The sequence below is a fragment of the Schistocerca gregaria genome, chromosome 5 (assembly GCF_023897955.1).
Source record: "Schistocerca gregaria isolate iqSchGreg1 chromosome 5, iqSchGreg1.2, whole genome shotgun sequence".
In the NCBI taxonomy this organism is placed as follows: Eukaryota; Metazoa; Arthropoda; class Insecta; order Orthoptera; family Acrididae; genus Schistocerca; species Schistocerca gregaria.
Window position 1 is genome coordinate 644,481,429 of NC_064924.1, and position 19,313 is coordinate 644,500,741.

Here is a 19,313-nt window from a genome sequence, read left to right on the forward strand (position 1 = left end):
GTGCCGTAGGGGACCGCACCGCCACTTCCCAGCAAATTAGGGACACTGTTGCTCCTGGGGTATCGGCGAGGACGATTCGCAACCGTCTTCATGAAGCTGGACTACGGTCCCGCACACCGTTAGGCCGTCTTCCGCTCACGCCCCAACATCGTGCAGCCCGCCTCCAGTGGTGTCGCGACAAGCGTGAATGGAGGGACGAATGGAGACGTGTCGTCTTCAGCGATGAGAGTCGCTTCTGCCTTGGTGCCAATGATGGTCGTATGCGTGTTTGGCGCCGTGCAGGTGAGCGCCACAATCAGGACTGCATACGACCGAGGCACACAGGGCCAACACCCGGCATCATGGTGTGTGGAGCGATCTCCTACACTGGCCGTACACCTCTGGTGATCGTCGAGAGGACACTGAATAGTGCACGGTACATCCAAACCGTCATCGAACCCATCGTTCTACCATTCCTAGACCGGCAAGGGAACTTGCTGTTCCAACAGGAAAATGCACGTCCGCATGTATCCCGTGCCACCCAACGTGCTCTAGAAGGTGTAAGTCAACTACCCTGGCCAGCAAGATCTCCGGATCTGTCCCCCATTGAGCATGTTTGGGACTGGATGAAGCGTCGTCTCACGCGGTCTGCACGTCCAGCACGAACGCTGGTCCAACTGAGGCGCCAGGTGGAAATGGCATGGCAAGCCGTTCCACAGGACTACATCCAGCATCTCTACGATCGTCTCCATGGGAGAATAGCAGCCTGCATTGCTGCGAAAGGTGGGTATACACTGTACTAGTGCCGACATTGTGCATGCTCTGTTGCCTGTGCCTATGTGCCTGTGGTTCTGTCAGTGTGATCATGTGATGTATCTGACCCCAGGAATGTGTCAATAAAGTTTCCCCTTCCTGGGACAATGAATTCACGGTGTTCTTATTTCAATTTCCAGGAGTGTAATAACTGCTGACGAGACGTGGGTTTAACGTGGACACAAAAGCGCAGTCAATGGAGGAAGTACGTGGAAACACTGAAAAGAACAAGGGATAGGATGAAAGGGAACTGTCTCGCGAAAAAAAACACGAAAAAGCCCGCTAACCTCCGTCAGTCGGAAGTTTTATGGAACGTGGAATCAATTGTGAAGTCTACTGTGCGACATAAATAAAACTGTGGAGAGCCATTCTAAACAAGCGACGTAGTTTCTTGATTGCGGGCGTCGTGTTTTTGCACGACAGTGTTCGTCCATACCCTGCCTGATGAACACTAAACTTGTTTCGGCAGTTCAGATGAGATGTTTTTGAACATCTTTTCTACAGCCCAGGACTGGATCCAAGTGATTTTCACGTCTTCATGGCCACGAAAATAATGTTGTGAGTAATTTCTTTGTAGCCTAATAGAGACTATTTTACAATAGCCCTCTTATGTATACGAGATGTCTGTATCCCCTTACAGCATTTTCCCTCGACGGTTCCCTCTAGTACCATGGAAGCCATTCTTCGAACTCAGTCCCTTTCATCCTATCCCTCCATCTTGTCAGTGTTTCCACGTACTCACTTCCTTGGTGATTTTGTGGAGCACCTCCTAATTTCATATGTTACCAGGTTACTTAATTTTCAGTTCCTATTGTAACATCACAACTCAAACGCTTTGAGTCTTTCCTTCTACTGTTTTCCATTAGGCTATAGCTCAATTCTATTCAATGTTTTTTTCCAAGAGTACATCCTCACAAATTTTATTGTCAAATTAAGAGTTGTATTTTATGCGAATAGATATCTTTTCGCGAGGAATGCTTGTGTACTGTGTCACTTTAATAATAAAATACGATTTATAACTTACTTGAATAACCCTGCACAGCTAAGTACGTTCAGTTTGATTGTCACTGTATGGTGAACGTTTTATGCAAGTGAATATAGATTCTACAGCACAGTGGAGTTGTTATACTTGTAAGCATTGTTAACGCATTTGACTTTCTGTACTATCATAAAGATTATCTAATTCTTAAAGTAGAACTAGTACTCGAAAGTTATCACAATTAAATATTGGGTTTAGAAACCACGTTGGAACTGAATTACCTGTATAACAAAACTGTTTCCAGGTTTTCTCGGCGTGGTTAATTAACAGTGAACTCCCAAGTGTTCAGCCGAATTGTTTCCATTTCCGGCACAATATTTCGACAACAACCCAGCCAACTTCTTCAGCAGTTGTGAGTTTTGCTGTTATGTGTACTCACTGCATGGACTGTGAGCTATCGTTAGTCTCACACCACTGCTTATAGCCGAGTTCAATTTCACTACGCCCTTTGATGCTCTTCTGTTTCACAGAGCACGCTGTGGTACTCTGTGAAACGCAAATTCTCTCAGCGTTTTCCAGCTCTGATGGATGTCATGGTCGGCGAGATTTTAATAAATTGAGTGCCGGACTCCAAGCGTTATTTAAATTGAAACTTCCATTCCTATTTATTAGGCTTGCTGACATTTTCATGTCGATAGGCTCCTTCATTATACTGTCACAGAAACTTGGCGTTTGCACCGCAATGCTGGTCTCATCTTATTTCATTTCGTGATTACAAGCTCAGCGGCAGCTGATTTGCTTGGTAGTTTTAGTCTGGTATGTTGCTGATGTTTCTTGCATCTCTCCTCGCCTGTTCTGATAATCTGCTCAACGTAAAATATGCCTTGGCTTTCGGAGATCTAGACCGTCTTTAGGACACAAAGAAAAGTTTTTATGTTAGCTCAAGGGACTGAAATACACTGGATTCCATGTTTCTGTAGGAATCAGTGAGTGATTTGCAAAACAAAAGAGCATCAATGGGCGCCGTGAAAGTCGGTAGTCGAACCCAGCTATAAACAGCGGTGTGAGACCAACAATAGCTCACAGTGTGGCAGGAGTCCAGGCAACACGGGGGTGAAACTCATACAGGGACTTCCGCGGCTGCCAGACCATTTGGAGTGCTGCAAGTTTATTAGTCCACCTTCTCACTTTCGTGTTGGCTGATTATTAGTCTTCCATGTTTGTTTTCGTTTCGTAGTTAAGCTCCTTTCACCGTATTGGGCTTCTGGTTACGACTTCTTATGTGTACTGCACTCTTTGAATTGCGTTGTAAATATGTTACTCGTATTTTGATTGATTCTACTCGCATCTGTTAATATTGGGTAGGTTAATTGATTTCATATTGGGTTTTGTTTCACACAAAACAGAAACTGGTTTCATCAAATGATATTCTGTGGACTTTTGTGTATTTGTTATTGCCTTCAAATCCCTGTGTCAACTGGCCGATTTAAGTGAATGCAAAGAATATAGCTTTTATTCTGCTTTATTTTGGTTGCATCTGTTTTCCATACTTTCTCGCATTTAATGGAGAACTCCATGTCAGCAGGTTTTGAAAGTAATGGTATTCAACTTTATTACATTTTGCAAGAAATGACTTTGCAATTGCGCTTTGGATGGTGTTACTTCTTGCCACTGAGTGTCATGCATTTCTCGGTGTTTTACTGAATATGAATGTAGATGTAGATGAGTATGCTTTGTAATCTTGGTGATTAGTGCATTCTTCCTTGCAAACGCTAAAAATGTGTCAGTAATCAGGTAAATGTTTCCATATGATATTAACCTTTTCAGAGATTAAACTACAGACCAAGTCAGCGATATATCTTGCTACCTATACCGTTTTTCTTTTAATATTTGCCTGCCATTGTGGCCGAGTGGTTCTAGGCGCTTCAGTCCGGAACCACGCTGCTGCTATGGTCGCAGGTTCGAATCCTGCCTCGAGCATGGATGTGTGTGATGTCTTTAGGTTAGTTAGGTTTAAGTAGTTCTAAGTCTAGGGGACTGATGACTTCTGATGTTAAGTCCCATAGTGCTCAGGGCCATTTTATTTTTTTTATGTTTGTTTTTATGAAAGTAAATCTGATTTCCTCTGCTTTTCTGTCTTTGCTGTAGGCGGTTAGTTTGTAGTATTAATGATTTGAAAGGAATATATGAATCAATGCTTCTTAGTTAATCTCCTTTAGTAATAGTTAGACGTAATATAATTAAACTCTTCGGCACAATTTTATCGCAATTACGGCCAACCAAACGAATATTGAATATCTTTGTTTTATTTGTTAGGACTTACTCAAGTTATAATTTGTAAACAATTTTTTGTCTTGGTTTCATGAAATAAGTCGTTGAAGGGCAATTTACTTTGAACCAAATTTCTTTTTAGTTACTTTGCTTTGTTTTGTCTCCTTTATTTGAGATTTCGACGCCGCCAATACGACGTAAGTGAACGATTATCAGCAAGAAATACAAGTCCCCAGTGAAGGAAAACATTCATCAACAAAAAGGAAAACAAAAGGCGGCCGCTGTGGCCGAGCGGTTCTAGGCGCTTCAGTCCGGAACTGCGATGCTGCTATGGTCGCAGGTTCGAACCCTGCCTCGGGCATGGATGTGTGTGATGTCCTTAGGTTAGTAAGGTTTAAGTATATCTAAGTTCTCAGATGTTAAGTCCCATAGTGCTTAGAGCCATTTTTTTTTTTTTTTTGACAAGCCTAGGTCGAACTGATAGTACAATTGTCCTCGTCCTTATCTGCCTTTGCTATCTTCGAAATTGTGTGGATAATGTTTTCTGCAAGTCTGGCTATGACACCAGTCTCTTAGACTCTACACGCCAACTTGAACAGTCATTTTGTTACCACTTCTCTCACAGAGTATAGAAATTCTAATAGAGGGTTGTCTATTCTTTCTGCCATATTCGGTCCCACATCTTCCAGAGCACTTATAAATACTGACTCTTATACTGGGTCCCCTATTTATAACACAGAGTGTTACAAAAAGGTACGGCCAAACTTTCAGGAAACATTCCTCACACACAAACAAAGAAAAGATGTTATGTGGACATGTGTCCGGAGACACGCTTAATTTCCATGTTAGAGCTCATTTTAGTTTCGTCAGTATGTACTGCACTTCCTCGATTCACCGCCAGTTGGCCAAATTGAAGGAAGGTAATGTTGACTTTGGTGCTTGTGTTGGCATGCGACTCATTGCTCTACAGTACTAGCATCAAGCACATCAGTACGTAGCATCAACAGGTTAGTGTTCATCACGAACGTGGTTTTGCAGTCAGTGCAATATTTACAAATGCGGAGTTGGCAGATGCCCATTTGATGTATAGATTAGCACGGGGTAATAGCCATGGCGCGGTACGTTTGTATCGAGACAGATTTCCAGAACGAAAGTGTCCCGACAGGAAGACGTTCGAAGCAATTGATCCGCGTCTTAGGGAGCACGGAACATTCCAGCCTATACTCAAGACTGGGGAAGACCTAGATTGACGAGGACACCTGCAATGGACGAGGCAGTTCTTCGGGCAGTTGACGACAACCCTAACGTCAGCGTTAGAGAAGTTGCTGCTGTACAAGGTAACGTTGACCACGACAGTGTATGGAGAGTGCTACGGGAGAACCAGTTGTTTCCGTACCATGTACAGCGTGTGCAGGCACTCTCAGCAGCTGATTGGCCTCCACGGGTACACTTCTGCGAATGGTTCTTCCAACAATGTGTCAATCCTCATTTCAGTGCAAATGTTCTCTTTGCGGATGAGGCTTCATACCAACGTGATCAAATTGTAAATTTTCACAATCAACATGTGTGGGCTGACGAGAATCCGCACGCAATTGTGCAATCACGTCATCAACACAGATTTTCTGTGAACGTTTGGGCAGGCATTGTTGATGATGTCTTGATTGGGCCCTATGTTTTCCACCAACGCTCAATGGAGCACGTTATCATGATTTCATACAGGATACTCTACCTGTGGTGCTAGAACATGTGCCTTTACAAGTACGACACAACATGTGGTTCGTGCACGATGGAGCTCCTGCACATTTCAGTCGAAGTGTTCGTACGCTTCTGAACAACAGATTCGGTGACCGATGGATTGGTAGAGGCGGACCAATTCCATGGCCTCCACGCTCTCCTGACCTCAACCCTCTTGAATTTCATTTATGGGGGCATTTGAAAGCTCTTGTCTACAAAACCCCGGTACCAAATGTAGAGACTCTTCGTGCTCGTATTGTGGACGGCTGTGATACAATACGCCATTCTCGAGGGCTGCATCAGCGCATCAGGGATTCCATGCGACGGAGGGTGTATGCATGTATCCTCGCTAACGGAGGACATTTTGAACATTTCCTGTAAGAAAGTGTTTGAAGTCACGCCGGTACGTTCTGTTGCTGTGTGTTTCCATTCCATGATTAATGTGATTTGAAGAGAAGTAATAAAATGAGCTCTAACATGGAAAGTAAGCGTTTCCGGACACATGTCTACGTAACATATTTTCTTTCTTTGTGTGTGAGGAATGTTTTCTGAAAGTTTGGCCGTAACTCTTTGTAACGCCCTGTATATCGACTACAATTTATTCCTATATGACGTCAATGGACAAGTGCTCGTCGTCGTAGACGCTGTCAGTGTACTCTTTCCGTCCATTTGCGCCCTACTCTGCGCTTTAATTTCAGTGACACTTGTCTCGACTTTCTACATTCTGAGTCAGTTCTCCCGTTTCTACATTCTGAGTCAGTTCTCCCGACGGTCATTTATTTCCGATTCCTTCACATTTTTCCTGCAGCTTTTCCGCCTTGACTGAGCTGCACTTCTGTTTATTTCACTGCCAAGGGAATTATATTGCTATATTCCTGTCTTACCCCGAACATTTTTTACGTTTCTTTCTTTCCTCGAGCAACTGAAGTATTTCTTCTGTTACCGAAAGTTTGCAGTTACCTTTCTTGCGCTTACGTTTGACTATCCAACGTCTGTGATTGCTCTTTTAGGGATGTCCACTCCACTTCAACTGAATTACCTAGTCTGGTATTCCTTAGCGCAACATTCACATACTTACAGGGAGACGGCACGAGCGTGGGGTCCGAGATTTGTCAGAAATTTTGTGTGGTGAAAGAGGACCCCTAACAACTCACGGGGTTAAAATATTAGGACCGCACTACCCGGAAAATCCCGGGAAAAATCGATCCAAAGTTTCTTAGGTGCCTTATGAGTATAAAATGATAGTCCATTGCCGAGCCACTGTCTGGCCTAGATGTTCAGGGCTTGGATTATTTCCCCACTAGTCTCGGGTTCCATTCCTCCTCTGGCACTTTTTTTCTTCTATTTCATTTTCTTTTGTTATTCCACCAATTATTCCGAACGTTTGCCAAACCTACATTATCTTTAACAAATTAGTTACATTATTGAATAAAAATTATTTTCGTTTTGTCCAACAACAGAATTCATGGCGGTGGGTTTTCCATTTTTCATTGTAAAATATATACGGAGAATCACTGGGTTTTTAATCAGAATAACAAATTCTGATTGGGAAACGTTCAATCTTTATACATATAATAATAATAAACAAGAACCGCAGGGGTAATTACCGTAAAAACAAACAAAGCAATAATTTTTGCGACTTCTTGCACAACATATAGAAGCTGATTTTCTACAATCACAGGGCGTTTGCAATAAATCTGTACAAAAATATGCCCCATTGACATTTACGAAAATGTTTTGAGTTTCTGATAATTTTGAGGCAAACCAGGCATATTGAATCATGTCTTGGAACATTGGTGACGATAACTGATGGTGAATAATAGAATGAATTTTTATACAGTCTTCGCGGGAATTAATTTGACGATTCTCCTGTAACAATGCGCTGTAATTTTGCAAGCAACAGAAGGAAAAAGAAGCGCCGGAGTAGGAATCGAACCCGAGACCTCCGGCGTAAGGGTCCGACCGCTAACCATATAGGCGGCTCGGTAATGGACTAATATTTTATACTCATAAGGCATCTAAGAAACTCTGGATCGATTTTTCTCGGGATTTTCCGAGTAGTGCGTCCTAATATTTTAATCACGTGAGGTGTTAGGGGTCCTCTTCGACGACACAAAACATCGGATAAATCCCCGACCCCACGGTCGTGCTGTCTCCTTGTTAGCGAACTTCAAGCGTGTCTCATCGTTCCTCAGTATTTCACTTCCCTCGACACTATTTTACTGGACGGTTCTCTTACATTTCAGACTACTCTTTATCACTATTAAATTGTGAACCGAGTCTATACGTGCTCCTGGGTCTGCCTCACAATCAAATATCTGATTTTCGAATCTCTGTCTGACCATGACGTAGTCCAGCTGGAATCTTCCCGTGTCTCCGTGTCTTTTACAAGTAAATTTCCTCCTCTTTTGATTCTTGAACAGATTATTCATTACCATTCGAAATTTATTGCAGAACTTAGTCTTTCTTCTCCATTGTTACTACTGCCAAGGCCATATTCGCCCGTCACCCTTTCTTCTATTGCTTCCCTTACTACTACGTACGAATCCCCATGATTATTTGGTTGTCCCCTCTCTTAACATACTGAGCCACTAGATCAATATCATCATATATTTTCTCTGTCGCCCCATCTTCTGCATATGATGGTGGCATATATTCTTGATCTATCGTTTGGTCTGCTGTCGAATGTGATGAGACAACCCTATCACTGAACTGTTCGCGGTAGGTCACCTCCATCCCAATTCCTATTCATATCGAATGTTACATCCGTTATATCGTTTTGTGTAGCTGTTAATATCACCCTTTACTCGTCTTTCCATTTCACTTCACCGACCACTACTATATCTACATTGAGCCGTTGCATTCCTTTTTCAGATTTTCATACTATCCTACTTCGTTAAAACTTCTGACATTCAGAGTTCCGAGCTACACTATCGTTGGTTATGCGATCTTTTTCTCGCCTCCCCCTTGGCAGTCTCGTGCCGAAGATCCGAGTGAGTGACTAGTCTGTAATCTGTTGGCAAAGGGGTGATCATCATGATACTTTTTCAATTATATGTGCTGCGGACACACATTGTGTGTCCTTAGTGCAGTGTTTTCCATTGCCTTCTGCATCTTTATGCCGTTGGTCACTGCTGATTCTTCGGCCTTTAACAGGTGGTTTGCCACACCAAGGTCAAGCGAATGTCTTGAACCTCGGTCCTTTCTTCTTTCCTGTCCGACAAGGGCATTGGCAGAACGAAGGTGACTTCTTATGCCGTAAGTATTCGGGCTCCATAGCCAACTTGCTGAAGACTTTTACTCAAAACTTAAGCAATGGCTTGGTTAAAAAGACGCTATCCTTAGTTTCGTTTCTTTTTTTGTGTGCCTTCATGATATGTTTAGCACAGTATTTGGAAATATTTTGAATTCAGCCCATACAAGTGTTGTATAATATACTGAAGCTATTTGGCAGATACCGTTAATTTTTAAAACTAGCTATAAAACTTGTTGACAGTTAAGCCCTACTTCGTCGCTTGTGCGCCATCTTGTATCTTGAAACAGAAGAAAGTATTCTAACATGGAACACGTGCTATTTGCAAATAAACTGAGTTTCTTTAATGTTTCAACGATTTAACCTTTCTTGAAAATGGAAATTTGTGTTGGTCTCCAGTAGCTGCTGTTTCAAAATGTTTTTAAATCTGATTTTTAGCTAATGTTTCTACTTAATATGGTTTCACTTACTGAATATTAGCCTATTCTTGATTAACTATGCAACAAATAGTCTGCTAAATACAGTGTTGACAGTATTTTCGCGACTGCAACACTTTTCAATTGCAATAGAAATCGTTTTCTGCCGTATATGACAATTTTTTCACACTTGGAAAAATTTTTCTTTTCCAAAGTAACTTTTGTAACTTCAGAAAAAGACTAAAGCACACAGAAAGCGAATGTTGCAATTTAATAATGGATTAGAAAATGATTAAACTTCTGTTACAGAATTGGCTAGAAGGGAAAGCCTAAAATGTGTTCGATGGTACATCAGTGTCCACTACAGGGTACTAATCTGACTATTTTGAGATGAGGAAAAAAGATTGGAGTTGTATATGTAAGGACTTACGGTATCTTGAATGAACTGAGTGTGTCACACTCTTGTTTCCAAACGGCTTATATTTCATTAAAAGTAACGTCCTATCGGTGGCACTGCTTTGAAAAGCAATACGCAATCTACTGGAGTGTGGCTGCAGGTGGAGCACTTCTCGTTACATAAAATTGCAGACAGGAGTATAACCTCCACTGTTACATGGTGTGGTGTGCGTACTGTAAGACTTTCGGTACACACACCATCCGATTATTTGACTTGTCACTCTAACGAAGTACGCGAGTGTCAGCAATATGTCTTGTGGTGTTATCGTGGAGTGTTAATCTTTTGACGTTATGTCAGACGATAGAAATGCCACTTGCACGCTTAGAGTAGCAGATTGGAGGTGACCAACTTTAAACAGAACTTGATTAATTTTCACACACATTTATTAAAATAATAAAAAGCGTAGGCATTACGTAAATTGATTCTGAATGCTGTTTACAATTGACAATCTGAAGTTCCTTCGGTCTTGGTACGTTAATCTTATTCTCACATATCTCTAATACTTGACAAAGTATTGGAGTATGGTAATTTTATTAGGTGCAGACTGAAACTTGACTATAGACTGGTACAAACTAATGCAGATTGGTACAGACTGGTGCAGACAAATGCAGACTGACTAATCGGAGTTCTGTACACTCGTTATAATACTTCGCAAGTTTAGGTATCACCGTGCGAGTGTGATCCGTGAGGAGAAAAGGTTCTACATTAGCAGCAATCTTATTGGCTGCGTTACATATTAATATGCGGATCGGCGGAAGCAGAATTTGGTCCGTCTCTAAGGCAGCGCCATCTCGTAGTGCGGAGACGGACGAGCGCTGTGCCTGTGCTGTTGTGCCTAGCGAGGCGCGCTCTACTGGGAAAGTTGTGTATGCACTGACTACGCAGAACTATGTACACAACACATGGTGTACTGTAGTGCTCAGAGCTGAACGGATGTAAGTTTCACGACATGCTTCATCCTAATTGAAAGAAATTTATCGCTGGGCATACAATATACAAGAAACCAACGTTGAGGTTGTTAAGGTTCTCGATAAAATAGCTGTACATGCAGTGAAATATGAGGAGGCGATGTTGGAGAATATCCATCAAAAAGTACACATTCAGGGGCCCTTGAATCGCACACTGCGAAGAATACGGTATGGAGACGATGCAGAGGACAGCCATGACACTCCCATAGTAATCGACGAATGAAAGAAATGGGGTAAATGGTTTTTAACTCATAAATCAGTTACCGCGCAGTACTGAACTGCTTACCGTTTATATTTTTCACTTATGGTGTCTCTCTCAACAATAGAGGTGTTTTCAATTGCCGCAGTACCCACGTATAGAGTGTTTAGATCTCTTATATCACTCTCGTCTCATATCAGCACCAACGATTTTCGAACAGTTAGTTAGAATTGTACCACATCAGCTAGTATGATGTAACTTGCTGCAAAACCGTTCGTACAGCACACGTCACTAAGTGCTCAGTCAGCGTGTGTTGTTAGATTGGTTGAAGACTGTACATCTTGTCCTCTGCGGGAGTATGTGGTTCCAACACGTCCGTGCGCCGGCCAGAGTGGCCGAGCGGTTCTAGGCGTTAACAGTCTAGAACCGCGCGACCGCTACGATCGCAGGTTCGAATCCTGCGAATCCTGCCTCGGGCATGGATGTGTATGATGTCTTTAGGTTAGTTAGGTTTAAGTAGTTGTAAGTTCTAGGGGACTGATGACCTCAGAAGTTGAGTCATATAGTGCTCAGAGCCATTTGAACCAAGTCCGTGCACTACGCCACTTCGACATTAACGTCATTGCGCACCTGCACATCAGATATCGTTATCGTTCCACTTGAAGTGGAGGTCCAGTCCCATGATCAGAATTGTCTCCGCATCTCATTTCTACAAATGTAGGAAATCCAAATAGAAATATACTATATTCTTTCTTCTCGTCTGTACAGCTGGAATCACGGCTGGAAAACGACGCAGGAATGTATGCCTAGTAGCTCTACAGCGGATCTAACTTATTAACGAAATTAAAGATCAGAGTTGCCATTTCAGGTCTCACTAACATCAATAACGTGCAACTCTTTGCGGATACGACTACAAATAATGCACATTGTGTGCAGGCCGTGCCGCTACACGCATTATCGATGAATCAGTTCATAGGGAAAGTGCACGAATCGGAGTTTGGAGACGCAGTTCTAACCTAGCGCGAAAATAACACACCCGGGCACCGACTCAACTCTGACTGAATTTTGCACAGGTTAGCTTCAAAAAGGGCAAGGTTTCTCCCTCTTAAATTATCGGAAATGTTCGGGGGATTCCTGGTAGCAATGCCAGTTGTTTCGAAAATTTAAATGTTTACCTCCTTGTTTCATATATAGTGAGCTATCAAAAACTTTCCGTTAGACGGCGCTGCTACAGCGTACATGCAACCCAGTACGATTCCGATGCCGGTACTTAAGTGCCGACAAGTGATAACTTTCCTTTTGCCCTCTTAATTCATCATCATAGTCTTTCTGTTTAAAAGAAAAATTTCTGGTGGGGTGCTCCTTTACTGAAACGCGTCTGCCTCTTATCCCACAAGAAAAACTTTCCGGCTTAATTTTTCCCTTCTGTAAAGAAACTGAAGTACGTGTGACGTGACCAGAAATACCACGGAGTGGTGAGGTACTAAGTGGCTGGATCGCAGCTGTCTGTATCACTGTACATCATACTCGTACATCAGGAACATCTGTCAGCCTCCGGAAGCTGAATGGTCAGCGTGACGGATTGTCAATCCTCTGAGCCCGGGTTTGATTCCCGGCGGAGTCGGAGAATTTTCTCCGCCCAGGGACTGGGTGTTGCGCTGTCATCATCGTCATCGTCCTATCATCCTCATCGACTGCAGGTCGCCGAAGTGGCGTTAAATTGAAAGACCGGCACCTGGCGAACGGCTTGCCCAATGGGGGGCCCTAGCCATGCGATTAAATAAATAAATCAGGAATATCTCAAAGCTTGGAGGACTGTCGCCATTTTGAACAGCTGCCGTGGACTTACGTCTCTGCTGTATCATTTGAGTTGATTATATAAACGAAATACAAAGTATTTATTCCCGAGTTCCAGTTCTAAACGTCAAATTCTTGAGCTTAGGCAACACACGACGTAGGCTTCTAGAATAATGTAATTGTTCGTGCTACACTTGTAAACCTGTCTGCCGAATACCACATTATAAACCACAAAACATTACTTGCAAAGCTGTACAGAACTTTCATAGGTTACCGTTTGATTCACTTTATTCATACGGTGCTTTCTAACAGACGATACAATATTTGATTTGATGACAAAAAAACCCAATCCATAAATCAGAAGAACTGTATGCGACAGGATAAAATACCAGGATCAGCAAAGAATGTTCAAGACGTATGCAAATAATCAGCAAATTGCTCACGATGCCAGACATTTTCTTCATGCAGATTTTCTTTCACTCTGTTTACGACATTGTACATTTCAATAGGTTGAACACTTACACTTTACAGAAATTATACACTGACAGTCAGGCTAAATTCTTTAAGGAGTGAAGTGTGTGTGAGCGTTCGATATCGGCATGACGATAACGTAATGAGTTGCTAAAACGTACTTTTCCAGATAATGGCGTTATCTTAAACGATCTCTACCACGAAAGTAACTTTGTGAGTATACTATTAAGAAAGTCGCAACAAGCAACAGTGCCTGTAGAGTACTGTTGTTTAGCAAATGGACCTAAGCAATCTTTATCTCAAACGAGCATTCACTGGCTTGCGTTTCTCTGTATCCAAATATATCTGGCAAACGTGAACACATTCGCTGACAAGGAAACTGGATGTCGTCTTTAACAAAACATGTCGCATAATAATTGTTGCATGAAGGTCCTACCTTGGACAATCTCTACAAGTTAGCGGGCGACAATGAGTTCGAGAAAACAATGAGAAATTCAAGCAGACCTTTGATTAAAAGCGTGTCTCGTTTGGAACTAAGAAGGGCATAACTAAATTTAAGGAGGGCTCTCACGTAACAAACAGTTCACCATAAAACCTCCAAGGTGGTACCTATTTGGAAGGAGTGAGGGTCCTGTCCTTTTAAACTTCCATTAAAGCCGTGAAGAATGCTCAGTTGGCTACGAGCAAGTACAGTGACAGTGAAGGCCAGTCTACCAACGTGGATCAGAAGGACGACGACATGCGTAGAGATTGCGATCAGGTCCAATAGATGCTGTATACGAGGGATATTCAAAACGTAAGTTCTGGTCAGTCAAGAAATGGAACCACGTTGGGAAATCTAATGAAACTTTGCACATACGTGTTCAACACTCTCTGTAGTACCGCTGTCGGTTGTATCAGTTCGCTGTTTTCAGTTCTGAGTGCATGGTGATCACATAAAGATGCGGAGAAAATAGTGTCTGCCGCCCAGTATGAGGTCCTGGTGAGAGATTTCGCCTGATGTTATGCAGCTCAAATTGCTGAACTGTCATATGGTTCCTACTTCGTGACAATTCTCGGTCGCAATCTGCAGAGGCAATGAAAATGCTCCAGCAGAGTTTCCGATGGGAAGTGTTGCGGCGCGGCACGTTGCTTTTTACCGCCCTGCCAGTGTCCAGCAAATGTTCATTTGTCTAGCTAAAAGCTGTAGTAGAAAATACTAGACCACTACTGTCTACTGCAGGTCGCAACATACATAGAATTGTCCGGTAAACGGGATATGGCTAGGTACTGAAATAAAAGTTTTAACTTGGCAAATGTAAATTTGCAGGTGTATTTTTACGATAAAGATCACAGTTAATACTGCCAAGTCCGTACCAAGTGGCAACACAATGTAAAGTTCACACGCACACCACAAACACACACACAGCCTGTTTATGGTATTTACACCTATTACCGGAGTTAATAGAGTTCGCCGGATCGTTTAGTTATGAAAATGCTCGCTCAGATGTTGTGCACTCTGCTCTACACGTAATACCTGTTCCGGTCTTAGCTCGCACAACACGTCACGCGGTTTTAACTAACAGTCAAAAGCAATAATTTTGATATTCCGTCCGAAATTCCACACGACTTCCACTATACCGTTCACTTAAGTACGCTTTGTACTGCTTCGCGAACTCGTAATTAGCATTTTTCCACGATTTTACAGAACTTTCGTCGGAGCTGCTTTCAATGAGATGTTACTAGTTCGAACACTCAGCCCCGACTCCCCTAGATCACACCAAAGGCTTTGTTCCCAGCATAGATTGGCGCGAGCCTGCATTTTTCTGATTGGCTGGTATCACAAGCAGCAAATCAAGTTGCAGTATTATCCCACGCTAACCCGCGCTTTACTTCAGTGACCAATCATAGTAAAACATTTCTTTCTGTGGCATTTGCTAAATAAATAAATTTAGAAAAGTATCAAATATAAAATTACTCCTTCTGAAATTACCGATTTATTTGTGTTCTGCTCACGGTTTATTAGTACCATAAACTGAGTGCATATTTAATTATAGTAAATCTCCTGTGTAATATAACTGGTACTTCGTGAATAAACAAAACAATTTTCATTTACTTCTGTTCTTCTTCACTCATACAACACACACACTGCTAATTACTACACATATAAAACAATTATAATTATGCAAATACATTAAATATTAATCAAACGTAGCTTTACAACATTGTTTTGACTATGACTGCTAGCACTGTCCGTCAACTGCTGACATCTGCCGCCTACTAGTACAACTACGTGCAGCTCTGTAACTCAGGTCCATGTCAGCTGGTGACATCTGTCGATGACTCATGCCTATAACGATATCGTCCTAACAAGTGACAGGAGCGATGCGAAGGCGCTACGCCTCAGTGATTTGATCACCTGCACTACAGCCGGTAATTGGCTCCCTCTGTGTTTCATCTCTGCTCACATTAATTACTGGCTATGAAGACAACATTTTCGCACAGACAACGAGCTACAGACGACCGTAAAAAATTGGCGGGAAGCACAGGCGGCTACCTTTTATGACGAGGTTATTGGAAAGTTGGTATAACTGTGCGACAGATGTCTTAGCGGCGACTATGTAGAGAAAAGTAGCTGGAAGGTGGAGCCAACTGTCGCAAATAAAACATTCCTGATTTTCGATGTAGTTTCCATTTCGCTACTGATCGGAACTTACTTTCTGGACAAGCCTTGTATTCTGGCCTTTGATAATCTACGGGAAGCAAAAAAATATGCAAATGAGGTAGCCGAATAATGCATCGAAAAACTTTAAAAAAGGAAAAAGAGTTTGATCCTTTTCTATTTTGACTCCAAAGGTCAGAGTTTATGGAGAGGTATCGAGAAGGAGGCCCTGGAGACGGGACTTCCGCCTACATCGACTGTCTCCCGCTTGTTGGCTGACCTACGACTCCTGACCTTGCTTATCTCGGCAGGTGGCCAGCAGCCCTCGTGTCCAGCAGCTCCCGGACCAGGCGGACGCAGTGCGGCGCAGCGCCTGCACCACGACCTCTTCTGTGGCTACGAGACGGCCGTGCTGCCCATCGCGGACGTCAACAAGAACATAGAAGTCTCCATCAACGTCTGGCTGCACAGCATCGATATCGTACGTACTCTCCCCACGTATAACTGCTCACCACTCTAGCATTTCGTACTTTGTTGGGAAAGGGATTATACAGCCTTTGAGGGTATGACGCTGAGCCTGAATAATGTATTGAGCCTTGTACCCCACCAGCCATTTCAGTGGGTGCTGGGCTCCAGGTCGCAGAAGGTAAGGTAACAGTCATATCCAAACTTATTATAATGATGGACTGTCGCATATACACTTAGGTGGCAAAAGTCATGGGTTACCTCCTAATATCGTGTCGGACATCCTTTTTCCTGGCGTAGTGCAGTAACTCTACGTGGCGTGGACCCGACAAGTCGTTGGAATTCCCCAGCAGAAATACTGAGCCACACTGTGTCTACACCTGTCCATAATGCGTCCACTTCAAAGGTCAGTCTGGAACAACCGACAAGAGGTGCACAAGTCACACACAATCCTAGAAACGGATTGCACCTTATATGTAAATAGTTAACAGCACCTCCATGTCTAATAAGAGTACCTCTTCAAGGGACCTACGCCTCCTGGTAAGAGGCAGCGCACGGCCTGGATGGAAGGATCTTAATTGTGGTTCCTCTCTTTTGAGCCCAACCCGACGGATACCTATGGTAGATCGGGGAAAACCACCGTTCAGGTCGTGTTGTCGGCGGGGCTTGCGCCTGATGTACTCTACTAGGAGCCTTGTAGGCTCAACACAAACCGTTAGCGTCATTACCTTTATTACTATTACCACAAGAACCCTTTCATTAGCAGACACGAAATCAGATACCTCTGTATTGTATATCGTAAATAGTTTAGCACGCTGGACATGGAGGTCTTAATCTTCGTTTCTAGCTTTAACGTACCCTAATCTCTTCTAGTTAAGTTAGTTTTTAGGATGGTAGATATTAAAAGCATGGTGAGCTATGGCCAGCGTCTTGAGGGTCATTCCAAGACCAGGGCCGCCGCCCACAACCAAGTGACGTGCAATACTATACCTATCTGTCTTCTATTCAATTCTCTTCCTTCCTTCATTCTAAATATTTAATTTCGTTTTATTTATTAATATCTCACTTGATTTTGTATTAGTTATAAGTTTTTCTTATGCTGCACAAAAAAGATATCAAATGGATGTAAACAAATAGAGCCCATAATTGCGAAGGCGTTACCAGTGTAAGATTTTCTGCACGAACTGATCTCTCGATTACCTCCCATAAATGCTCGATGTCGGGCGATCTGATCAGCCAAGTCATTCACTCGAACTGTCTAGAATGTTCATCAACCCAGTCGTGAACAATTGTGTCCCAGTGACAATTTTGTAGGTGTTTGGGAACACGTTGTTTGGGAACTCGAAGCCCATGGTCTCCAGGTAGCCGAATATAGCCATTTCCAGTCAATGAACAGCTCAGCTGGACCAAAGGACACAGTCCATTCAGTCTAAACACAATCAATAGTGTTAACGATCCACCACCAGCCTTGTTGACAATTTGTGTCCATGGCTTCGTGGGGTCTGCGCCACCCTCGAACCTTACCACCTGCTCTTACCAATTGTAAGCGGAGCGCACTTGACCGATCCACAACTTCCAAGTCGCCTAGCGTCGAACCGATATAGTCACGAACCCAGAAGAGGCGCCGGAGGTGACAAAGGCATTTGTGTCGGTCGTCTGCTACCGTAGCCCAGTAACGCCCACGTTTGGCGCACTGTCCTGGAGAAAACGTTCATCGTAAGACCCACATTGATGTCCACGTTTATTTCACGCTGTCTTGCTTGTCTGTTATCACTGACAGCCCCATGTAAACGACGCTGATGTCGGCCGTTAAGTGAAGCCCGTCGGCCACTGATTTGTCCGTTGTGAGAGATAGCGCCTGATGCACACTCTCGGAATACCGAATTCCGTAACGATTCCCGGAACTGAATCTCTTATGTATCTAGCTCCAACTACCATTCCGCATTCAAATTCTATTAATTGACGTCGTGCGACCATATTCATGTCGGACGCCCTTTTACATGAATTACCTGAGTACAAATGACAGCTCCGCTAATACACTGCCCTTTTATATCTTTTGTACGCGTTACTGTCACCATCTTCATGTATGCATTTCGCTGTCTCTTGACTTTTTCACTTCAGTGAATACTGTGTAGCGGTTGAAACGTCCCCTTAGAAAAATTATAAATGACTGTGCTTAAACTGACACACAATATTTTTAGCGCAAGGCAATCTGACTTTGAATAATCCCTACAAAAGAATGGCCATGACTAACATTAACCTATACCTTTCACAAATCACTTACCTCACAAAAATCTTCGTTACTCGAACTACTGCACTACAGCGAGCGCCACTACTGCCAGCTAAATAAAAGATTCAAACTACTGAAGGCACTAACTACTGATAGGCACAGTTAGCAAATGAAAGATTTTCATAAAGAACCATCAATGTATGTACCTTAATAGTGTTCAAACGTCATAATATATATATATATCAGTTCATGACATCCAGTCTTATAAATTTACTGTCTCTGATGACACACGTCCAGATCATCCGCTCTCAAAAATCCGCCATCTCTCTCCCCACATCCACCACTGCTGGCGGCTCACCTCCATCTGCGCAACGCTATGCGCTGTTAACAGCCAACTGCGCAACACTACAATAGAGAATATTCCCTCAATGCCCACCAGCCACAGACTGCACACAGCACAGCCAGTGATTTTCATACAGAGCGCTACGTGGCGTTACCAACATAATAACCTAAACAGCCTACTTACGCGGTTTGTGAAGATGACGCTGAGCCTCAGTTTATGTACTGACCTTCTTACCTGGCAGCCATTTCAATCACTGCTGGGCCCCTGCTCGCTGAAGGTAAGATGGTTCAAATGGCT

The 19,313-nt window shown here is 43.0% G+C and overlaps 1 protein-coding gene across 1 annotated transcript in view; it reads left to right on the top strand.

Moving 5' to 3' along the window:
* LOC126272467 (neuronal acetylcholine receptor subunit alpha-10-like) overlaps positions 1–19,313 on the top strand; it is a 172,503-nt gene that overhangs the window by 22,243 nt on the left and 130,947 nt on the right. The window contains exon 2 of the mRNA XM_049975345.1: positions 16,290–16,459. Coding sequence (XP_049831302.1) covers positions 16,290–16,459 — 170 coding nt within the window. The remainder of the gene's footprint in view (positions 1–16,289; positions 16,460–19,313) is intronic.